The sequence below is a fragment of the Durio zibethinus genome, chromosome 13 (genome assembly GCF_047325235.1).
Source record: "Durio zibethinus cultivar Kanyao isolate XHJ-2024 chromosome 13, ASM4732523v1, whole genome shotgun sequence".
In the NCBI taxonomy this organism is placed as follows: Eukaryota; Viridiplantae; Streptophyta; class Magnoliopsida; order Malvales; family Malvaceae; genus Durio; species Durio zibethinus.
In genome coordinates, this window is record NC_143174.1 from 18429504 (window position 1) to 18449700 (window position 20197).

At 31.5% G+C, this 20197-nt stretch overlaps 1 protein-coding gene and 1 pseudogene across 3 annotated transcripts; one reads left to right on the forward strand and one right to left on the reverse strand.

Moving 5' to 3' along the window:
• Positions 1–1113: 1113 nt before the first annotated feature.
• Positions 1114–4760, forward strand: LOC111302890 (nucleoid-associated protein At4g30620, chloroplastic-like). 2 transcript variants are annotated; one of them, XM_022898776.2, is made up of 7 exons: positions 1114–1423; positions 1837–1937; positions 3268–3368; positions 3456–3495; positions 3980–4051; positions 4339–4395; positions 4485–4760. In XM_022898776.2, exons 1-7 carry the CDS (start codon positions 1336–1338, stop codon positions 4560–4562), a joined length of 537 nt encoding a protein of 178 aa, XP_022754511.1. In that variant the 5' UTR covers positions 1114–1335; the 3' UTR covers positions 4563–4760. The 2 variants fall into 2 exon arrangements, with proteins under 2 accessions (XP_022754511.1, XP_022754510.1); XM_022898775.2 differs by having other exon boundaries at positions 1125–1423; positions 1783–1937.
• A 1416-nt stretch (positions 4761–6176) lies between these two features.
• LOC111302889 (serine carboxypeptidase 24-like) lies at positions 6177–11097 on the reverse strand (annotated as a pseudogene). Its single transcript, XR_016326826.1, has 9 exons — positions 10833–11097; positions 8497–8625; positions 8211–8306; positions 8028–8120; positions 7868–7953; positions 7358–7758; positions 7173–7268; positions 6476–6581; positions 6177–6323 (listed from the first exon to the last, which is right to left on the reverse strand). The product of XR_016326826.1 is annotated as a serine carboxypeptidase 24-like (transcript).
• Positions 11098–20197: the final 9100 nt, after the last annotated feature.

The window sequence follows — 20197 nt, forward strand, 5'->3', positions numbered from 1 at the left end:
CACTTGCGAATATGTCAAAAGTTAACAAGTGGATAACCAAAAAGGTTGAAAAAATGTCCTTTATGTTCCTCCAATTGTCTCAGCTGTTTAAGCAGATTTGTGCTTTCCGCTGTTAAAAACTGTTTAAAGCAAGCATGCATTTTCGAAACCTTTTTTTTTTTTAGTAAAATAAGTGCCAGTAGCTTTGCTTATGAGTTAAGCCCGTGGGCCCATTAAATGACAGAAACAGAAGCAAAGTGGCCACTTCCACCATTGACGACTTGTAGTGCTTATTAGTTATCACTGTTTAGTGTTTACAAATCAGAATTGGTTTTTCACTTTGTTAATTTGCAATTGAAAAGTGAAAGAAATAATAGTGAGAACTGGGAAGGGAAAGACTGAAATTGCCTTGTGTACATAGTTGACCATAAAATTGAACAGAATAGTCATTTCCTGTAGGCTTAACCAGACTTTCAGCACGACCATGACTCTTTGGTTTGAACTTGTTTCCGGGGTTTGGAACAAGTCAAGGAAGTAGCCGACTTTGTTGAAAGCTCAATGCATCTTTTTGACGATCACTCCCTATGGAAAAGCTCAACAAACTGACAGGGAACCAAAAGAAAATAACTAAATACAAAGCTATGGCAAATGACTGACCAAAACCTGTATCGAGTGCATAAAAAGTACCATTTCTTTATCTATAAACATTGGAACAGATACTTATACCATGTCTGTGAGCACTTCTTCAAATAGACTAATTCATAGCTAAGTGATTGAATAGCTGAAGTAAAATTAAAATGAGATGACAGAAATAAGACTTAAAAATCAGGATTGTATGGTGATTAGCACCAATATATATATATGTTGTTAAACCAACTACCTTTCGATGATTCCATCTAAAAATGGAGTATCAAATTGGTTTGGGCTTTTTCAAGTTGTGTTGGAAATATATAAAATATAAACAACAACAATAACCAGTTCAGCCATGTCAATGGCCCAAGAGGCAAAAATGTGCCCGAAAATCCCAACACTATTACTACACTCGCCCATTCCTATATTTCGGTCCAAAAAGAGTTTTCCATTTATATAAAAAGAATCTTGAATTTTTTATTTACAAAAGTGACCTTTTCTTTTCATTTCTGACTTCCACGTTCCACCGCGACGAAAGCCAAACTATCCGGTCTTGATTACGTATCTTCCTCTTATTTGTCCCTCAAAAACAATTACAAAAAATTCTAAACACGGAAAATAAAAGCCAAAAAAACCACACTTTATCTTGTGAAATCCCCTCACATTCTGTCTACACTCCATAGAAATATCTGAAAAATCTTTGGGTCAAGGGAACCTGCAAAAGCAATGGCTTCGACAGCTGCCATGGCTGCTCAAGTATCTAACCTACACGGAGGCAATGACTGGAAGAAGCCCATCCCATCACTCTCTCTTGGTAACACTCTCTCTCTCTCTCTCTCTCTCTCTCCTTGGTTGCTAAAATAAAGGATCAGAATACACTATGCAAAAGCTTTGATTTTGTTTGTGGGTTTATTATTGTGCTTGTTTTTAGAAGAAATGTAGTATCAGCATGGCTGAAATAGTTGTATTGATTCCCCTTTTCTCCTTTTATTAAGTAGAAATAGAAATTTTCTTAGTAACCAAACCGAGGACTGTTTGCTTTTCTGTGTGCTTTTTTTTTTTATATATACTTCTAGTGTCTATTTTGCGGTTGAGTGTTTATCTGCATTAAGTTACCCAATTTATGGTGTTAAAGATTGGGTTATAATTTGTTTTTCTGCTGATGGTTTTCAGGTAAGCTTAATTTGAATTCAAATCCAGCTGGTAAGCAGTTTTTATCATTGTCAGGTCATCGGAAATCTGGGTACAATTATAGATCTCTACGTGTGTGTGGTCTATTTGGAGGAAAAAAGGAAAATAGTGAGAAGGGTGATGATGCATCTTCCAAGGTCAGTTATGCTTACCTTCCTTTCTGGTGTATGGTGCATGTTAATTTGAACTATTCTTTAGAAATGGTTGCATTAATCTCTGACATTGAGTAGCATCTAACATGCACTCCAGATTTTAAACTATTCTTTAGAAATGGCTGCATTAATCTCTGACATTGAGTAGCATCTAGCATGCATTCCTGATTATGGGAATAATAGCCTCCTTAGCATTTTTATGGTCTGATTCACGCTCTAATATTTTTGTGACCGTTTTATTATAATTAATTCCCCATTAATTTTACCAGTAGCTAATACTAGTTGTGTTGGTCCCAGCCTTGTCTATAATTGAAAATGATGCTTCAAATTATGCATTAAGTGTTGTTATCTCTAAGTTTCAATGTCCCTTTGATTGATATACATGTTTTACTTGTTACCTCTAGCAATTTATGTGAAACACTTATTGGTAGTATTTGATCTTTGGTAGTTGTTGGTCAGTGTGGAGCACTTATGCGGTCTTTGTTTTTTCATATTATATGCCTATGTCTAGATAAGCTATATTTGCACTTCATACCTATTCATTGGATTCATGTTTTATCATATGCAATTTATGTGAAAAACTTATTGGTGGCATTTGATCTTGGTAGTTGAGTAGGTTAGTGTGGAACACTTACATGGTCTTTTTTTCATTATATTATATGCCTCATGTCAAGATAAGCTATATTTTGCTGTCCATGCCTAGTCATTGGATGCATGTTCCATCAAATGCCTTTGTTCTTTCTCCATGTTAAAGATAATGAGAAACGAAAGTACTTCTGGATATGCATAGGCCACTTATGTATCAATCCATGAGTGAAACAGATCCTGTGAGGCTGCCTGCAAAAATAAGGAAGCAAGTATCCTGTATGAAGTCATATAATCTAATTTGTTCGAAATATGTTTTTACTAAAGTTCTGAGTGCGGTTGGGATAGAAGACAAGGAAAGCCCAGTATAAATTGCCATTTTGATGGTAGTCTAAGTCAATTATATGCTAGCAAGGTTCAGCTTGTGTCCTTTTTCACTTTATTACACCTATACATATAAATGGAGAGAGCCAGAGAGAGATTATAGGCAGCCACTGTGCATGCATGGCTCCAATCCTCTGTCTTGTCGTTAGATTTGCACTCTGTTTCATAATCACTGATCCATTTCAAAGTTCTTAAATTGATTGACTGCTTGAGTCATGTGACCTGGCATTATGCTTCAGTTAACTGCTACTCAAGCTTCGTCATTTTTCACAATTGCACGTTGATAGTTAGAACACTGCATCATGTATGACTCTCACTCCATCCTCTGAAACTAATTTTATTTTAGGCAGGAATTCTTGGAAACATGCAAAATCTCTATGAGACAGTGAAGAAAGCACAAATGGTGGTCCAGGTTGAGGCTGTGCGAGTGCAAAAGGAACTTGCTGCGTATGGATCTTGTATTACCCCTATTATTATCTGAACTTTTAGTTTCTTTCTGTGTGTGAGTTCCATTGGTTTCATCCTGTATTACAGAGCAGAGTTTGATGGCTACTGCGAAGGTGAGCTGATAAAGGTATGTTATTATAGTTCTCTTTCTCTCTCTCTGGTTCTAGTAATGTCATCTACTGCTTCACATGGCTAGCTACATTGACATTAGTAACATGGTTCAAGCTAAAGTATATCAATTTATTCCAGTTTTTAGGTTCCAATTTACTTTACCACTTTTTGTTCCGCTGAATAACTTTCCACCTATTTTGCTTCAATTGAATTTTTCTGTCTTTTGTGGGTGAAGTTACTGTGAAAAGAATGTTGTTTTTAACAAAATTCCTAGATTTAAATACTTTTTATCCAAAACTATTATGGTTGTAAGTCTCTTTATGATCTTGAATCTTAAGGATAGATAGAACAATATAAAGAAGGCTTAGATGAAGAATGGTTCGATATCAGTTTCATGTTGTCTAATGAACTGTTGCTGCTTTATGTCTCAAGCCGACTGTATGAGGTATCTTTCTATTGTAGTTTGCAGATGTTCTGACTGAGAATATTTTCTATTTTAGGCAACATTATCTGGAAACCAGCAACCTATACGAATAGAGATTACTGAGGCAGCAATGGAATTGGGTGTAGAAGTGAGTTTACAATTATTAAACTATTTTTCCATAAGATTATTTGAGATGACTCCTCTATTATGGTCATGTCTTAGGTGCTTTTTATTTTCAAAATGCTTTTTAAGGAATGGTACAGGGGAAGAAACAGTTTTGTAACTTACAATTGGTTTAGTTGGGTCCTAATAATGGCCCATGTTGGGCTGCGATTATAAGGCATTGAGAAGAATTTAAAAATTCTTGTGTGGTTTTGCTTGATTGGCATATCAACCTGCTAATTTTTTTTTATTTATAAAAATTAATATGTGCAGAAGCTATCTTTTTTAGTTAATGAAGCATACAAGGATGCCCACCAAAAAAGTGTCCAGGTGATAACCTCATGATTTTTTATAGTTATAGGAGGCAGAACCTTTTTCAGAATGACTTTTACTGAGAATTTCTTGTTCCTTTTTCTCAGGCTATGAAGGAAAGGATGAGTGATCTTGCACAAAGCTTAGGAATGCCACAAGGTCTGAGTGAGGGATTGAAGCAATGACGATCTCTCTACTGGCACCTGGATGGGTTTCAATTTTGTGCACAAACCAATGCAGAAATGCTCATTTGTACTTCTGACTATGAATTTTGTATTGTGATTTTCTGATGGAACTTGCACTTTCTGTTCTAAAATGCTTTGATGTTACACCAGTACGAAGAAATTCATTACCTGTTCAATTTCGAAGGCATTTATTTTCACACCCCTAAATGAAAATGAGTGAAGAGAGGAAGAAAACTTTCTTTTTTCTCCTATAATATTTGCGAATGCCCCGTTCCATCCATCCTCTAAAACTAGTTCTCGTGGATCTGTATACTTATTTCAATGTTCCACGCAAAAGACAACAGCAGCAAAAGTATCCCGAAGAAGTTAGATTGAAAATTCTTTTCTTTTTTGGATTAATCTATTACTCTTTATATTTACTCATATCTTTGGCTTCAATGTTGCCTTCTTAGCTAGTCGAGTGTCACATAAGAAACGCGCACAAGAAAGTAAGACTTTCGAGTTTGAATACCCCCCGCACGTTCTACCAGGCAACTGTGTGGGAAGGTTGGCTTAAGGTTGATGGTGAGATTAATTTAAATGAAATTAAAAATAATGGTGGTAGTGAAAATAGTTTTTGTAATTGTGAAATTGATTATTGTAACTTTAAATCAATAATATGATATATGTTTGGACAATAAATTAATAATGATGATGATGTGAAAATAAAAAATAATTGTTAAAGATTTTATTTGAAAAGTGTATTGATAAAATATATTTATATATTTTAATATTATTTATAACATTTAAAATTTAAAATTTTAATTCAATACAAAAATATTGATACATATTATTTGTTATATAATATATTTATTTTTATTAAATAAATTTATTTATTTTAAAATTTTAAAATAAAAAATCAAAATGGAAAAAAATTAAAAAAGTAAGGTTTAAATGTAATGAAAATCTTTATAACTTTAAGAGTAAAAAAAACCAAAAAAAAAAAAATCCAGGGCAAAATAAAAATAAAAGGTGCAATGGGAATAAAAAACTTTCAATTGTAACTATTAACTCCAGTGGATAGATAAAAGCCATCCCTTCTCACTGCTATTACCCAAACACCTTGACACTGCCAGTTGCATAAAATTAAAAAAAAAAAAAAAATGGGGACTTCCAAATGAGGCCTTAGTGGTTTAGCAATGTTTATATCGGCCATGTTCCTTGAAAGGACGTTGAAGAATGAAATTATCTTGTTACAATCCTGTTTATCTGGCAATGAAACAGTGGTGAGGGAATTTTCTCATTGTTGAAGGTCAAAACTCGAAATGAAAAAACGGATTAATGCTCCTTTTCCTCTAAGTTTTGTAAGTGGTTGCTCTCAAGATTGTCGACGGTATACTAGATTAAAAAATCTTGTCCAGTTTCTGTCGTTTCGGGTTTGCCCGACTATGAAATGGAATAGAACTGATCATCTTTAAGTAAATAACAAGAAATCCTAATTTGAATGAATAATTTCTAACTCTAATCACCCATAAATTAATTAAATGGAGATTTTGCTCTAACTGGTAGATTTACGTTTGCTCAACAGACTTGAAAGCCGAAATAATTGGCCTTTTTCCTGTCTTCTTAAGAAGTTCATTTAGAGTTTGGCAGTTCTTTCCCTACCAAGAAAGACCTGAAAAGAATGAAAGCTCTCCTGGGTTAAAATAGTGGAACTTCATGGCCAGCTCCTCTGACTGTTGCAAAAGTTAGTCCTTGATAAACTTCTGTCCACCCTCCAACCTAGTCAATCATATTTGATTCAAACTGAATCTATAACACACTTGTGGAAATGCAAAATCGGAAAAGAAAAAGAAAAAGCAGAAGGAAATACAAGAATGTACTGCTAAAAAAACCACATTTTGGGAATCAAATATGGTGTAAGATGTGAGTACCTCGTTGCCAGAGTACCGAGGATACCATGGTGTTTTGATATGGAGGTTGAGATGGCTAAGGGAAAACCTGGTGGCAGTCACAGGTACAACTGAATCTGTGTCTCCACTGCATTCAACAGAAGTAATTATGGCACGTTACATTCTGTTAGTTTTTGGAAAAAAAAAAAATCAGGTCCAGTGCAGATTAAAATCATGCAGTAACACAATCCTGTATCCTTATCGTCAAGTACAGTCAAACACTTAACCTCTAAAGCCTAATTTCGGAGCAGTAGCAAAAGTCTATTGTCATTCATATGATTGGAAACATCTTGCCATAAGCTAATTCAGCTAGAGAATGGTAATTGTCAGCCTGTCTCACCTCCCGATCTTTAACCGCGACTTACATCCGCTGCCAGTATCTAAAGGAAAGAGTATCTTACTATTATAAGAGTATTTATTTCCTTCATCCAAAAAAGAAAAGAGTTTTTGTATCCTTTTATAATATACCATTGACTTTTGCTAATGTAAATACTAGGACCCGAGCCAGGTCGGTTATGGAAATTTGTATCTCTGATTAATTTTTCTAAGGACAAAATTTAAGATATTTTTAAATGAGGTTTCCAATTAAAAAAGTAAAATAAAGACTAAAACTAAATTTGAAAATGAAAAACATGGTGAGAAATTTCTAATGATCTTGGACTGATTGTTTGAAACTCACCTGAAAACGAATATTCTTAGACCTGCTGCAATCAGCTCTTTGTATATAGGTAAGATGGAATTTTCATAATCCTTCCAGTTTTTTATGAGAACATCACTGTCCAATGACAAAAATCATTTCTCAATCACCAAACCCCCATTTTCAGAAAGAATTCAAGTTAATGACAAAAGTATCGTTGAAAAAACCTGCAAGCGGTCCATTTATAAGGAATTCCAGTAGTATTTGCATGCATAGCCTTTTGCACGTCCGGCCGATTATAGTATTTCTCAGCATAATTTTCAGTACAAGGATCACACCCAAAAGCACGTCTATGCAAGAGAGTGTTGTTGAGCCTTATATGCCTTGCTGATTTGTTTGTCAATACCAAGCAAGATGGAGTGCAAATGCTGTATCGATCAATGTCTCCGAACTCGTGGTTAATGGCATAACTGACAGCATCATCACATTTTTTAGAACTTTTCTCTGCTGTGAAGTTGCAATATTTGATGATGGTTTTGTAGGTTCTATCTTATATCATGGAATGGCTCCACCAGAATGTAACAGTTCCAATGCTGTCATAGCAATTGTCTGTAACTGCGCTTCCAACCTGTATGATTTGATTAAAAAAGTTTTTAAGTCCGTGAGCTCTATATAGAGCTTTTTGGTTGATTGTTTCTGATATCTTAGTTATCGACAAAAGTGAAAATTATTATTACAATAAATCCTTTAAGATTGATGATTGGACCCGAATAGGCTTTATTATAATCATGAATTTTCTTGGCCAACTGGGGAACATAATGCCCTATATAAACATTATCAATTTTGTCAGTTCAGACGTTTCTTTCTTGAGGGAAGAATTTGGAAAGCTTTATATACCTGCATAACTTTCTCCAGCAATGTAAAATTCTCTGTGCTTGTATTGTGGAAATCTTGACATCCAACTGATGAGAAAAATAAGAGAATCCTGAGCTGTGTCACAAACAAATTACTATCAGGATTAAAGAATGATACACGAATGAAATTAGGGAAAAGAAGTGGTTAGCTGCAAATTGAAAACACCTGTCCGACTGTCTCCGGAGTCTTTAAGATTGGAGCTTGTATTTGTGTAAGAGAATCCAACTCCAGCAGGTGATTTGAGAAACAGAATATTTGCTTCTGTAAAACATGAGGAAAAATCAGATACAAAGTTAGATAGGAAAATAAGTGCTGAAAAAAAGGATTATGACCATTTAAATGAAGTTTGTTTCATCAACATCACTAATATTTGATATTCCCTTCATGTGATTTTTCCATTTAGAAACCAAATTCAAGACATGCATACAACTAATACATGCTTGATTATTACCTATATTCCATGAATGCATGTTGAGATAAAGAGACGAGCCAGTTTTATTAACCCGAAATGGTCCCATTTCCTCTGCTCCATATGCCACAGATGAGCAACCTGGCCCTGCACAGCGAGTCAGTGGCAAATAAAAATCATCAAATTAATTAATCTGAAGAAATCATTTTCAGGTTGTTATTTCTTGATAAACCTTGATCTTCAATATATACAGGAGGAAACATTGTAGTACCAGCAGTTCTTTGATAAATGCAAATGGAAGGCAGTTTTGGACCAAGAACAGATGTGACCCTTGAATGAGAGGTTCAATGGTTCAAAGATAACAGTGATATGAAGGCAGAATTTTCCCGACCACAATAAATAAAGGCTAACACAATTAAAACTGCATGATTTCAAGCAAGAAAAGAGAGGGTCGTACGGGGCCCCGGGGGAGGGGGGGGGGGGGGGGGGGCTATATTGAAGAGTGGCCCAGTTTCAGTTCCACCATGTGAAATGCGATGCCTCTATTCCTGCCTAGCTAAATAATCACTTGGAGTAGGGTCAATCTGGTGTGTGGAGCAGAACTGCAGAAGTCGGGGCTGTCAATGATCAATAGAAATGACCATTGCTGTAGTTTTTATTAGTAGAATAATTTAGCTAATCAATGGAACTGCAACATCTTCTACACAAAAATAGCTATCCCCCCTCTTCTTCATAGTCAAAGAACTAACTAAAAATCACAAATTCAAGAGGAAAAAGGTGTTGCTTTCCTTAAACTATACCATACTCAAAAATTTTGCTTGGAATACGAATGTGAAAGTGGAAGTATTCAATACCGTAACAGTTCAGTCAATTTGTCTACTCTAAACTATTAGGCAAGATTGTGACTACATCTTTTCATTTTCATCCTCAGCGGGAGATATTTAATGTTGTCACCGCTGGAGTAATCTGAGAAGGAAGACTTACCCTCTTTGCTCTTAATAAAATACACTAGAAACAGTTTAATTTTCTTCTGAGATGTCGGCTTCCATCATTAATACGACCCATATTATTATATTATATTTCCTGCGCTTTACTTTAACTTTTGTGTGTGTTTTCTTTAAACCGAGTAACAAAAGGGAAAAAAAAAGAAAAACTAAATTCCCCTTCCGTTTTTGGGTCATAACTCAGAACACCTCGGGCAAGGCCACATCATCATCACCGTCACCTTGTCTGTTGAATGCGCGTGCGACCAAGGAACGAAGGAACAGTGCGTGAGAGTTGGGGCTAGCTTCTTTTCACTCTTTTTTTTTTTTTTTTTTTCTGCCGTCTTTATCTCGAGTCTACTCAAAGAAACAAGAAGACACGAGAAGCAAGAGAGTGAGAGAGAGTGAAAGAGAAGGAGAGGGAGGGGCATCTTTTGGTTGCAGCAACATGGAAAATTTTGGACAGTTCTACTGGAAAAAGTTGGTTCACTTTGCGGTAGCTTTTAGGTTTTCTTTTTGCCTTGAAAAAAATACTCAAATGCAAACAAATTGAAAAGAAAGAGACAAAGAAATTACGCAGAGAGCAAAAGCTTTTCTGAGGGAACGGGTTAATGCAGAACAAGGAATAAGCGTGAGTTGTAGAAGGAATAAAACCCTAAAAAGATACAGACAGAGATAGATCACGAGATCCCATGTGGGTTTTATTTTTGGCTTTCTTTTTGGTACCTCGTAAACAACCAGTTGTTTTTACTATACTTTCTTTCCAGTTGAAACGGACCTTGGTATAAGGTGCATTTTAGCCTTGGTTAAGGGGTGTTAGGTAGCTAATTTGCCCCTGGAGTTGATGTATCTGGAATTGTGGATAGTGTGGGAACCTGCAATAGGTTTACGACCCAAGCTAGGACATGCGGATGAGGGATTAATGCTACATTTATTGAGAGGCAAGAGATTTTTTTTTGCTCGTTATTTTGGTATCAATACCAAAATTTCAAGAACAGAGCCAATAAAGAAAAATACAATAATTGCAGGGAAAATGAAGTGCTCGTATCAGTTTATGGCATTGTGATACGAGAGGTTGTTTTCTACTAACTGTTTATGGGATGTTTCGCATTTTTTTGCATGCGGTACTTGAAGACATCACCTTTAATGGGTGATGCAAGTTATTTGATTTGAATATGCTATAGGGTGAAATTAGCTGGAATGCTGGACCAATCTTAATGACTGGAAAAAAGAACTTGAGAAAATGGAATTCACTTTCAGTACAGTTTTACTATGGTAACATGTAGAGCAAGAGCCAAATATGATGTCAGACTTTTAAGAAAACATGAATCTATGATATATATCATTAATCAACAGCGAAGAAAACAGAGGAAGTAGCTAGCTAGAAAGACTGACCTCCATTGAGCCAAAGAACAAGAGGCTTCTTCTCTGGAACTGTCGTAGCTTCCGTCAGCCAGTAGAAGAGAGCTCGGCCATGTTTCTCATTGACCGTAACGTAGCCAGAAAATTGTGAAAACTTCACTGGTGGCTGTCCTGGAAGAGATGAAATTCGATCAAGTTCTTGTTGTTTTGCCACGGCAGCAAGAGTGCCGATAAGTGAAGATAAGAATATGTAAGATATTGAGATGACAAAGGCTTTGCTTTGACCTGTTGCAGCCATTTTGCACCCTCGGTTTGAAAAAGGAAGTGTACTGCTCTTTCTCTCTCTCTCTCTCTCTCTCTCTCTCTCTCTCTCTCTCTCTCTCTCTCTCTGTTGTGATGTAATAAAGTAAAACAGCTATGTTATGCTCACTCATCAGAGATATTAATAAATGTATAGAAACTAATCAGAGAAGATATGGAAGCTTGGATTATAGATTTATATGGTGAAAAATTATCAGGTCTGATGTTGCTGCATTACTGCATTATTGCAGGGTTAGGAAGCTATGTGGACCTCTCTCTCTCTCTCTCGTCTCAAGAATCAAGATTCAGATGAGAGAGAGAGTAGGCGGTCCTACAAGAGGCAATTTGAAAGCTGGATCAGAATTTGGTTAAAAACCCAGAAGCCACATCATAAATGCATCACAGGACTCTTTCTCTTGCCAAACTGTAAAAATGGCAATAACCAAAAAAATTTAGTGGTCAAATTATGACAAAGATCCCTATAATTTGTTAAAAATTAAAAATTTATTATTGTATTGTAATTCATATCAATTTAGTTTTTATATTATTTTGATATCATAATTTTAGTCAATTATTATTTTCCCTAATCTTTTATCATTAAAAATATTAATGTGGTAATTGACTTAATGATATTGGCGTTAACATAATGAGTAGACATTTACTTTGCTAACATAACATCAATTTTGCTTGTGAGACAAAAATAGTTCTTATATTTTCACAAAATTTAAACTTTAATCACTTTAATAATTCATAAAAATATGGTCTTCATACAAGTTGAATTTGATAATATTAGTCTAATTATAAATAAATATAATATTTTTAAAAATTTTTAAAAAATAATATTTCAAATTATTTAGAATATTTCATTTTTTTTAAATATTAAATTTGATATTTTTAAATATTTTATTTTTTTTAAATCTTATTTTTTGTTTATTTTATAATGAAATTTTATTTTTTAAAAAAATCAATATTTCAATTTTAAAATATTTTCTAGAATTTTGAAAATATTGAATTTATATTTTCTTAGTATTTTATTTTTTTAATTTTATTTTTTAAAAAAGTTTTTTGCATTTTTTTCAAATTTTAACATTTTTTAATCAAAATATTTAATTTTATTGTTTTTAACTTTTTGGAATTTCTATAAAATTTTCTATTTTTAAATTTTTATCCTCTTAAAAAATTTTATATTTTTTAATTTTTTAAAAAAGAGTTTATAAATTTAAAAAAAATTTTACATATTTTTTATGTTATTTAAATGGAAAATAAATCGAAATCAAAAACATTTTTTACTCCGCCATTGTTCTGTTTACCCCATATTGTCATCCTATTTCTCCACAAATATACCAAAATAGAACAAATTCTAAAGACGGTCTCTTTTCTATAATTTATTTATTTTTAATTTAAATATTAAAAATATAAGAAATTTATTAAAAAAAACATAAAATATAAAAAATATAGAAATTTTCTAAAAAATTCTAAAAATTAAATATTTTGAATAAAAAATTGTTAAAATTTGAAAAAAAAAATAAAAACTTTCAAAAATGAATTTTATTTAAAAAATAAAAAATTTAAAAAATAAATTTTAAATTTTAAAAAATAAAGAAAATTTTTAAAATTTCGAAAATTTCAATTTTAAAAAATAAAATCTAATTTTAAAAATATGATTTTTGAAAATTCAAATATATAAAAAATAATAAATTTAGTATTTTAAAATATGAAAAAATTCTAAAAAATTCAAAATATTGATTTAAAAAAATAAAATATGATTGTTTTAAAAAGTAAAAAGAAAATATGATTTTTATTAATAATTGAACTAATATTATCAAATTCAACTTGTACAAAAATAGGATTTTTATAAATTATACTAAAAAGATTAAAGTTCAAATTTCGTATAAGTACATAAATAATTTGTATAATTTGATAATTGATTTCACATTTCAGGCAAAATCAATGTTGTGTTAACAAAGTCAATGCTTACATCATCAGTCAACTGTCATGTGAACATTTTAGCCATTAAAATTTAACAAAATTAGTGTTTGAGTTAAAATTATTAAATCAAAATAATATGAAAATTAAATTTATATGAATTACAACACATGAATTAAATTTTAAATTTTGACAAAATATTGAGACCTGTAGCATAATTAGACCAAATTTGGCTCAATGAAAGGCATTTTCGATCTAAATCTGTAATCTTCATGTATATAGAGATAAGCCGTTTCGATTCTATGAAAGTAATTTGAAATTGTTAAATTTCTGAAAGTGGAAGACCTGTAAATTTGGTCAGTGAGTCATCATTTGAGCTTGGACTGAAAGTGGTCAGTGGCCACTGAATATTAAACTGAAAGTAGTGTATTTGAGAATGGCGTTTAATGTTCAAGGAAAGCTTTAGCTGCTTAGCTTTTAAAAACGTTATTTAACCACAGAATCTAAGCACCAAGCGGGGGAATTCTTTCTCTCTCTCTCTCTCTCAGCCTTTGTGGTCCAGAAAACGAATATGTAGAAAGGTTGGGGGGGAGGGGGGTAATAAAGATAAATGGATTTGGGGGTTGCGACTCGGGACCTTTCTAAAGCTTGTAGCTTGATACTTTAGAATGTGGTACAAACTGCAAGAATTGAAGGTAGTAAGCCTGAAGAAAGAGATGCTAATAAACCCAAACGAGAAGTCGTTGTCAGCTCTCTTAATTTCTATTCAGCGTAGGAGGCATCAGGCATGCATGAATCTCTACCCCACGCACCCATTTTTTTTTTCTTTTTTCTTTTTGCTTCAAGTTTCGAATAGTCTAAAAGCCAGCAAGGCAAGTGGTTAAAACTAGATTATTCGATTAGATTGTTTGATTAAAAAATGGAGTGACAGGTTTGGTCAACCTTCCAATTATTGTTGCATCTTCCTTTTAACATCCCACTAAAATTGTCAATGGAAGTTGTTAAAACCTCTTTACCAAAGGCAGTTGACAGACAAATTTTCATAGGTTGAGTACTTGGTCTGCCTTTTGAGCCGCTTGTAAATTATACTATTTGTATAGAATAAATTGGATATATATATATATATATATATATGTGTGTGTATATAAAGAGAGAGAGAGAGAGAGAGGCAAATGAAGCTATCGAAAACTGTACGAAACATAAAAAGTACATATAGATGTGCACGCAAATTAATGCCAGGCCTTTCATTAAAGTCAAATTATTTGCTAAATTATAAGATGAAAATCTCAATTATTACACAATAAGAACATATCAACTTGTTCATTGTCGTTCATTCTGATTATGACTCCCTTGGCCGCTTGCTACACCGATACTGTTTGGGGGAGGGAGGGGATGTGTAGAATTCCCTCGGTTGAAGCTGCTAGCTGTCCCTAATTACTGCAAAATCAGCAATGGTTGAAAGTAAATATGATCATTGCAATACGGTTTTGACTATAATATATCAGCTAAACTAATTATATAGTAATATATATGTCTGGAAACCCATCTCAACCCCAAATGCACAGACAACAAAAAAAAAGTTACCTCAATTCTGAAACAGGTAGCTAGGGAATTCCACGGCTCCAGTCAGTCGGAGGCCTAATTATACTTGTTTGCTTGCCTTGATCTCATATCTTACAATATGAGATCTGCCGATGATTTCCTTGATGTTTCCACAGTCTTTACTGTATCGTTTTTCTTTGCAATATTGTTTCCATGTGTACAACATAAAAGCCCACGTGCATGCAAGCATTGAAATTTACATCTCCAGATGCCAACTCGATCCAACATCTTCTCCATTGATCCCACAATTTCTACTTCAGTTTCATTATTACCAATGCTATATCTGTTCTGGAACCTTCTTCCCAATTAATTCTCTTCATTTTCGATCTGAAGCAACGGCGGATTTAAGATTTATGCTAAATGGAGGTAATTAATATAGATAATATTAAATATATAAATATAAATCAACTCAAATGCATAAAAAATTATTTTGTTTATACACAAAGATAATACATTATAATTATTTTTTATGAGTTTTTCAATGCAAAAATAAACTTTTATCTCTTTAATTGAGATGATAGTATGAAATCTTTTTTCATAACTTTGGATCAAATGAAAGTCATCTAGATCTAATTAAACATAAATTTATTTTGTAAAATATTATGTGTCATTATTATTGATTTCGGATGATTTTTTCAAAATTGACTTTCTTTTAATAAAATATTTTTTCACAACTAATTAAATTAGATAATTTAGTTTATATAATTTCTAAGAAATAAGAAGATAATGTTGTAGTTTATATTAGATATTGAAATGTAATTATGCAAATAAAATCAATATGCATATTTTATTATGTATTTTGAATTTTAATTAAATTATATAATTTTATATATAAAAAATAATTTCATAAAAATTAAATTATTTCATTGATCAACTTAAGAAAATACAATATTTTTGAATCTTAGTCCACTTATAATACAAATATAAATAAATAAAAAATTAAGCTCCAAATCAAATTATTTTACCAATATAAAAAATTTTAAATAGTAAACAAATATTCTATCACATAAACAAACGATAATAAATACAAAGAAAAAATTAAAAAAAAATGTAATTACTTACTTAAATATATTGATGGAAAAAAAAAAAGTTCACTCCTTAATTTGTTTCTTTGGTTTATTGGCTTTTCTTTGTCTTCTTGTTTTTTCTATGCTTTTATTTTCTATCTACTGTAAATTTTATGAGTTTGGATAAAGGGAAAAATTATAGGTGGAGTAGAAAAAATATCACTTTTTATTTTACTTTTATTATTTTTTAAATGAAATGATGGTCCTTGAATAAAAAATTAAATGTTTATTTTATTTATATTTATGCATTTGACCTTATTATTTTGGTAAAATAAGTCATTTATATTGCAATTATAGTTTTGTTCTTTCAAATATTTATAGAAGTGTCATATATATATATTTCACTTTTAGTGGGGGCAAACTATAAAAGAATTAAATTTTTTAAAGACTTTTCTAATAATTTCTAAGGGATACTAGGATTTCAGTAAGGGCAACTGCCCCCATTGCAGATCCGTCCCTGATCGTAAGAATGTACACTATGTTACTAAAAGCAAAAACTAAAATCTAAAATTTTTGTTTCTGGTAAATTTGGAATTTTGAGAAAATATTCCAAGCCACTTTCCTTATGGTTTTATTCCTCCTCACCATATTATTTACTTAGTAGATGTGCAAAAGAGTTATAGGCGATAAACCTTAAGGATACAATAAAACCTAGTGACTGACTACGTTTTGTACTGACAAAATCAATCCACTAAGTATTCACCGACACATTACAAGGTCACCAAACGTCTATAAAGCTTTCTGCAACAAAATTTTATAAAAGGAAATCTGAGTTTAATGGAAAAAAGGGAGAGTTTTCAAAGTTGTTTCTGTGTCTTTTTTCAAAAAATCAGAAGAGTTTATGTAAACAATTAAGTGTCTCTTTATCCTATGACATAACTGTCTATTTTGAATAGACTAAAATTGTTAATTTTTTAACATCCATAATTCTTGATTTGAATAGACTTGTCTATCTATTTTTGTATGGAATAACTATCTATTTATTTTTGGATAGACTTAGTTAATCAAACACTTAATTGAACTTTAAATTAAATTAAAATAATATTTTATTTACTACACTGCACATGCCACATGCCTAAATGTGATGTGCCAAGTGCCATTAATTAAATATTAATATATTAATTATTTAATTAATGCAAGACCAACCAAACTTGAAAAACCAAACCCCTAGTCCATTAGTTACTTAAGTCCAACAATAATAGACTTTTACTCTTATTAATTTAAATGATTGTCTTATCATTTTCTTTTCCAATGTGGATTATTTCCCATATTTTATTTTGAAAATATCTAACAATCCTCTACCATTTTCAAAATAATCCAAAATTTTAATAATCTTGTAAATTAATTGTATAAATGAAGGTGTCTTTCGATTTGAACCTTTACTTAGTGAAAACAAGTTAAGTTAACCGAAATCGCATGGTAAACTATACTTTGAACCAACTATTCCATTTGATTAACCGAACTTGTTTCACACAACAATTTCAACACCTAATGAATACTTGATATCCAGTGACACATTTATGGCCATGTGTCTATATCCTATTTTCATAAGTGTTATTAGAGCCAAGCTCTTAAGCTCTTACAAATGGCTACACTTCATACTCACATAGGTAGCTCTCCTTAAAAGTGTTCGCATAACTATGACACTCTTGCATATTTATGTTATAGGTCTATTAAAAGTATATTACTCATCATTCTTTTACCATTATGGGTACCTAGCACTTTACCTATGATGGTATTATAAACATTATAATAGTGCTAACAGTCATATACAGATGATGTACTTTATCTTATTGAACTTAAAACTTGACTAGTTGAGTTTCTATCATGAGTGATTTTACTTTATGAGCTTGAGCTTTATTTCTTTTAAGATTTTTCACCAATTCTTTAAGTTAAAAGATCTACCAAGTGTTCACTAGATCTCACATAATTTATAATGATCATCATAGTTTATAATGATCACTACATCTACAATTAATTATTGAACATAGCTATGTCTTAATGCAATATATCTAGACTTTTCATTATATACTTGACTATATGCCTTTGCTAGAGTTGCATCACTATCACATCGGATAGAAATTGGAGAAATTGATTTAGGCAATAAAGGTATTTCACTTAATAAATTTCTTAGCCATTCAATTTATTTAGCTGCTGCAGCTAATGCAGTAAACTCAGCTGCCATGGTGGAGTCCGTAATGCATGTTTACTTCTTGAAACCCCAAGAAATGGTACCCCTACCAAGTACAAAGATCCACCTGCTTGTAAAAGCATGATCTTCTATATTAGTAATCCAACTAGCATTAAAATATCATTCTAAAATTGAAAGATCTCCACTATAACATAATCCATAATTGATTACTTTCTTTAAATACCTAAGTACTTTTTTAACTGTTTGCCAAAGCAAGTTACTTGGATTACTTGTGTACCTACTTTAATTTCCAATAACAAATGCTATGTCTGGCTACATACAAATCATTACATACATTAGGAAACCAATTACTCTTGCATATTGCAACAGATCAATTGCGTTATCAATATTTAATGATAATTTTAGTTAAGAATTCACGGATGTAGATATTGAAATACAATCGAAAATATCAAACTTTTTAAATACTTTTTCAATATAATGTGATTGACACAATGTTATGCCACTATCATTCTAGATTATTCTAATTCCAAAAATAACATCCACTATACTCATAACTTTTATTGAAAAATTATTTGATAAAAATTTCTTTGTTTCTTTAATCTTTTTTGAATCAGTGCCAAATATTAGCATATCATCTACATATAATCAAATTATAACTCCTTTGCCATTTTCAAGTTTGCTATATATACACTTATCAAACTCATTAATTTAAAAATCATTAGTAAAAACAACTTCATCAAATTTCTGGTACCACTGTTTTGGCACTTGTTTAAGTCCATATAAGGACTTCATAAACTTACAAACCTTATGCTATTATCCTGGAATAGTAAATCCTTTTGGTTATTTCATATATACTTCATCTTCTAATTCACCATTTAAAAATGTTGTCTTTACATTCATTTGATGTATAATCAAATTATAAATAAAGGCAAGTGAAATTAAAAGCTTAATTGTAGCAATTCTACCTACTATAGCATAAGGATCAAAGTAATCAATCCCTTACTTTTGTGAAAAGCCCTTGGCTACCAACCTTTCTTTAAATTTAACCACATCTACCTTCATTTTCTTTTTGAAAATATATTTACAGCCTATTGGATTAGAACCTAGAGGAAGGTCAACCAAAATCCAAGTGTTATTTTCCATTATTGAATCCATTTCATCATTTATTGCTTCTTTCCAAAAGGTTGAATCTTAAGACTTCATTGCATTTTCATATGTAATAGGATCAGGCTTCGTATTAAAATAATAAGGAATTTTATGGTTTGTGCTTTCACCAGTCCCTTCTACAAGGAATATAAAGAAATATGGTCCAAAATCTTTTACCTTTCTAATATATTTGCTTGCCATTATCTTTTGAAAAAGTTCATCACTAATTTTAGTTTGTTCCAATGGATTTTGAATTTGTTTTCCATTTGTAAGATGAATTGTTTGTAGTGGTTGTAGTTGTCTTGAAATATATTTAAATTTATTTTCGTCAAAAATTGCATCTTTTGATTCAATAACAATGTTAACTGAAATTAAATCATTCAACTCAATTACCATGAACCTATATGCTTTACTATTTTGTGCACATCTTATAAATATACATTATATTTCTCTTTCACCCAATTTTTTCATTTTGGATTCAAAAATTTTAACTATAGCTCTACTTCTCAAAATCCTTAAATAATAAAGATTTTGTTTTCTTTTCTTCTATTGCTCATGTGGGGCTAATTTTTATTTTTTTGTTAGGAATTCTATTTAGTATATGATAAGCTGTTAATAAAGTTTTACCCTAAAATCCTTGTCCAAGACCAAAATAAGATAACATTTTATTTACCATTTTTGTTAAGACCCTATTCTTTCTTTTAGTTACTCCATTCTATTGTGGTGTATAAAGAGCTGTAACTTAGTGGATTACTCCAATGGATTCAAAGTAACTCTGACTATAATATTCTTTACTCATGTCCAACTTCAAGCACTTGATAAAAGATTCACACTGAAGTTCAACTTTGATTTATATATTTTAAACTTATCAAGTATTTCATTTTTGAACTATAATAGATTAACACAATAATATCTAGTACAATCTTCTATGAATGTGATAAAATATTTCTTTTTAGATAATATAAGAGTGCTATGCCTATCACAAATATCATTGTGAATTAATTTAAGTAACTTTGTATTTCTTTTAACCTTAGGAAAAATTTTTTTGATAATTTTAGTCAACATGCATGAAGTACATCTATTAATATCTTGACTAAATTTAGGAATTAACAGAAGCTTACTCATCATGCAATTTTTTGTACTTAAATGACTTAATCTATAATGCCATAAATATGAAGATTCAACCATGTAAGTAGAAACAATAT

Bases quoted from the DNA above. Each gene is read 5' to 3' on its own strand.
- LOC111302890 (XM_022898775.2), top strand. From the start codon at position 1,336: ATGGCTTCGACAGCTGCCATGGCTGCTCAAGTATCTAACCTACACGGA. The intron at 1,424-1,782 runs GTAACACTCTCT...GATGGTTTTCAG, and splicing joins CATCCCATCACTCTCTCTTG to GTAAGCTTAATTTGAATTCA. The intron at 4,396-4,484 runs GTGATAACCTCA...CCTTTTTCTCAG, and splicing joins CCCACCAAAAAAGTGTCCAG to GCTATGAAGGAAAGGATGAG.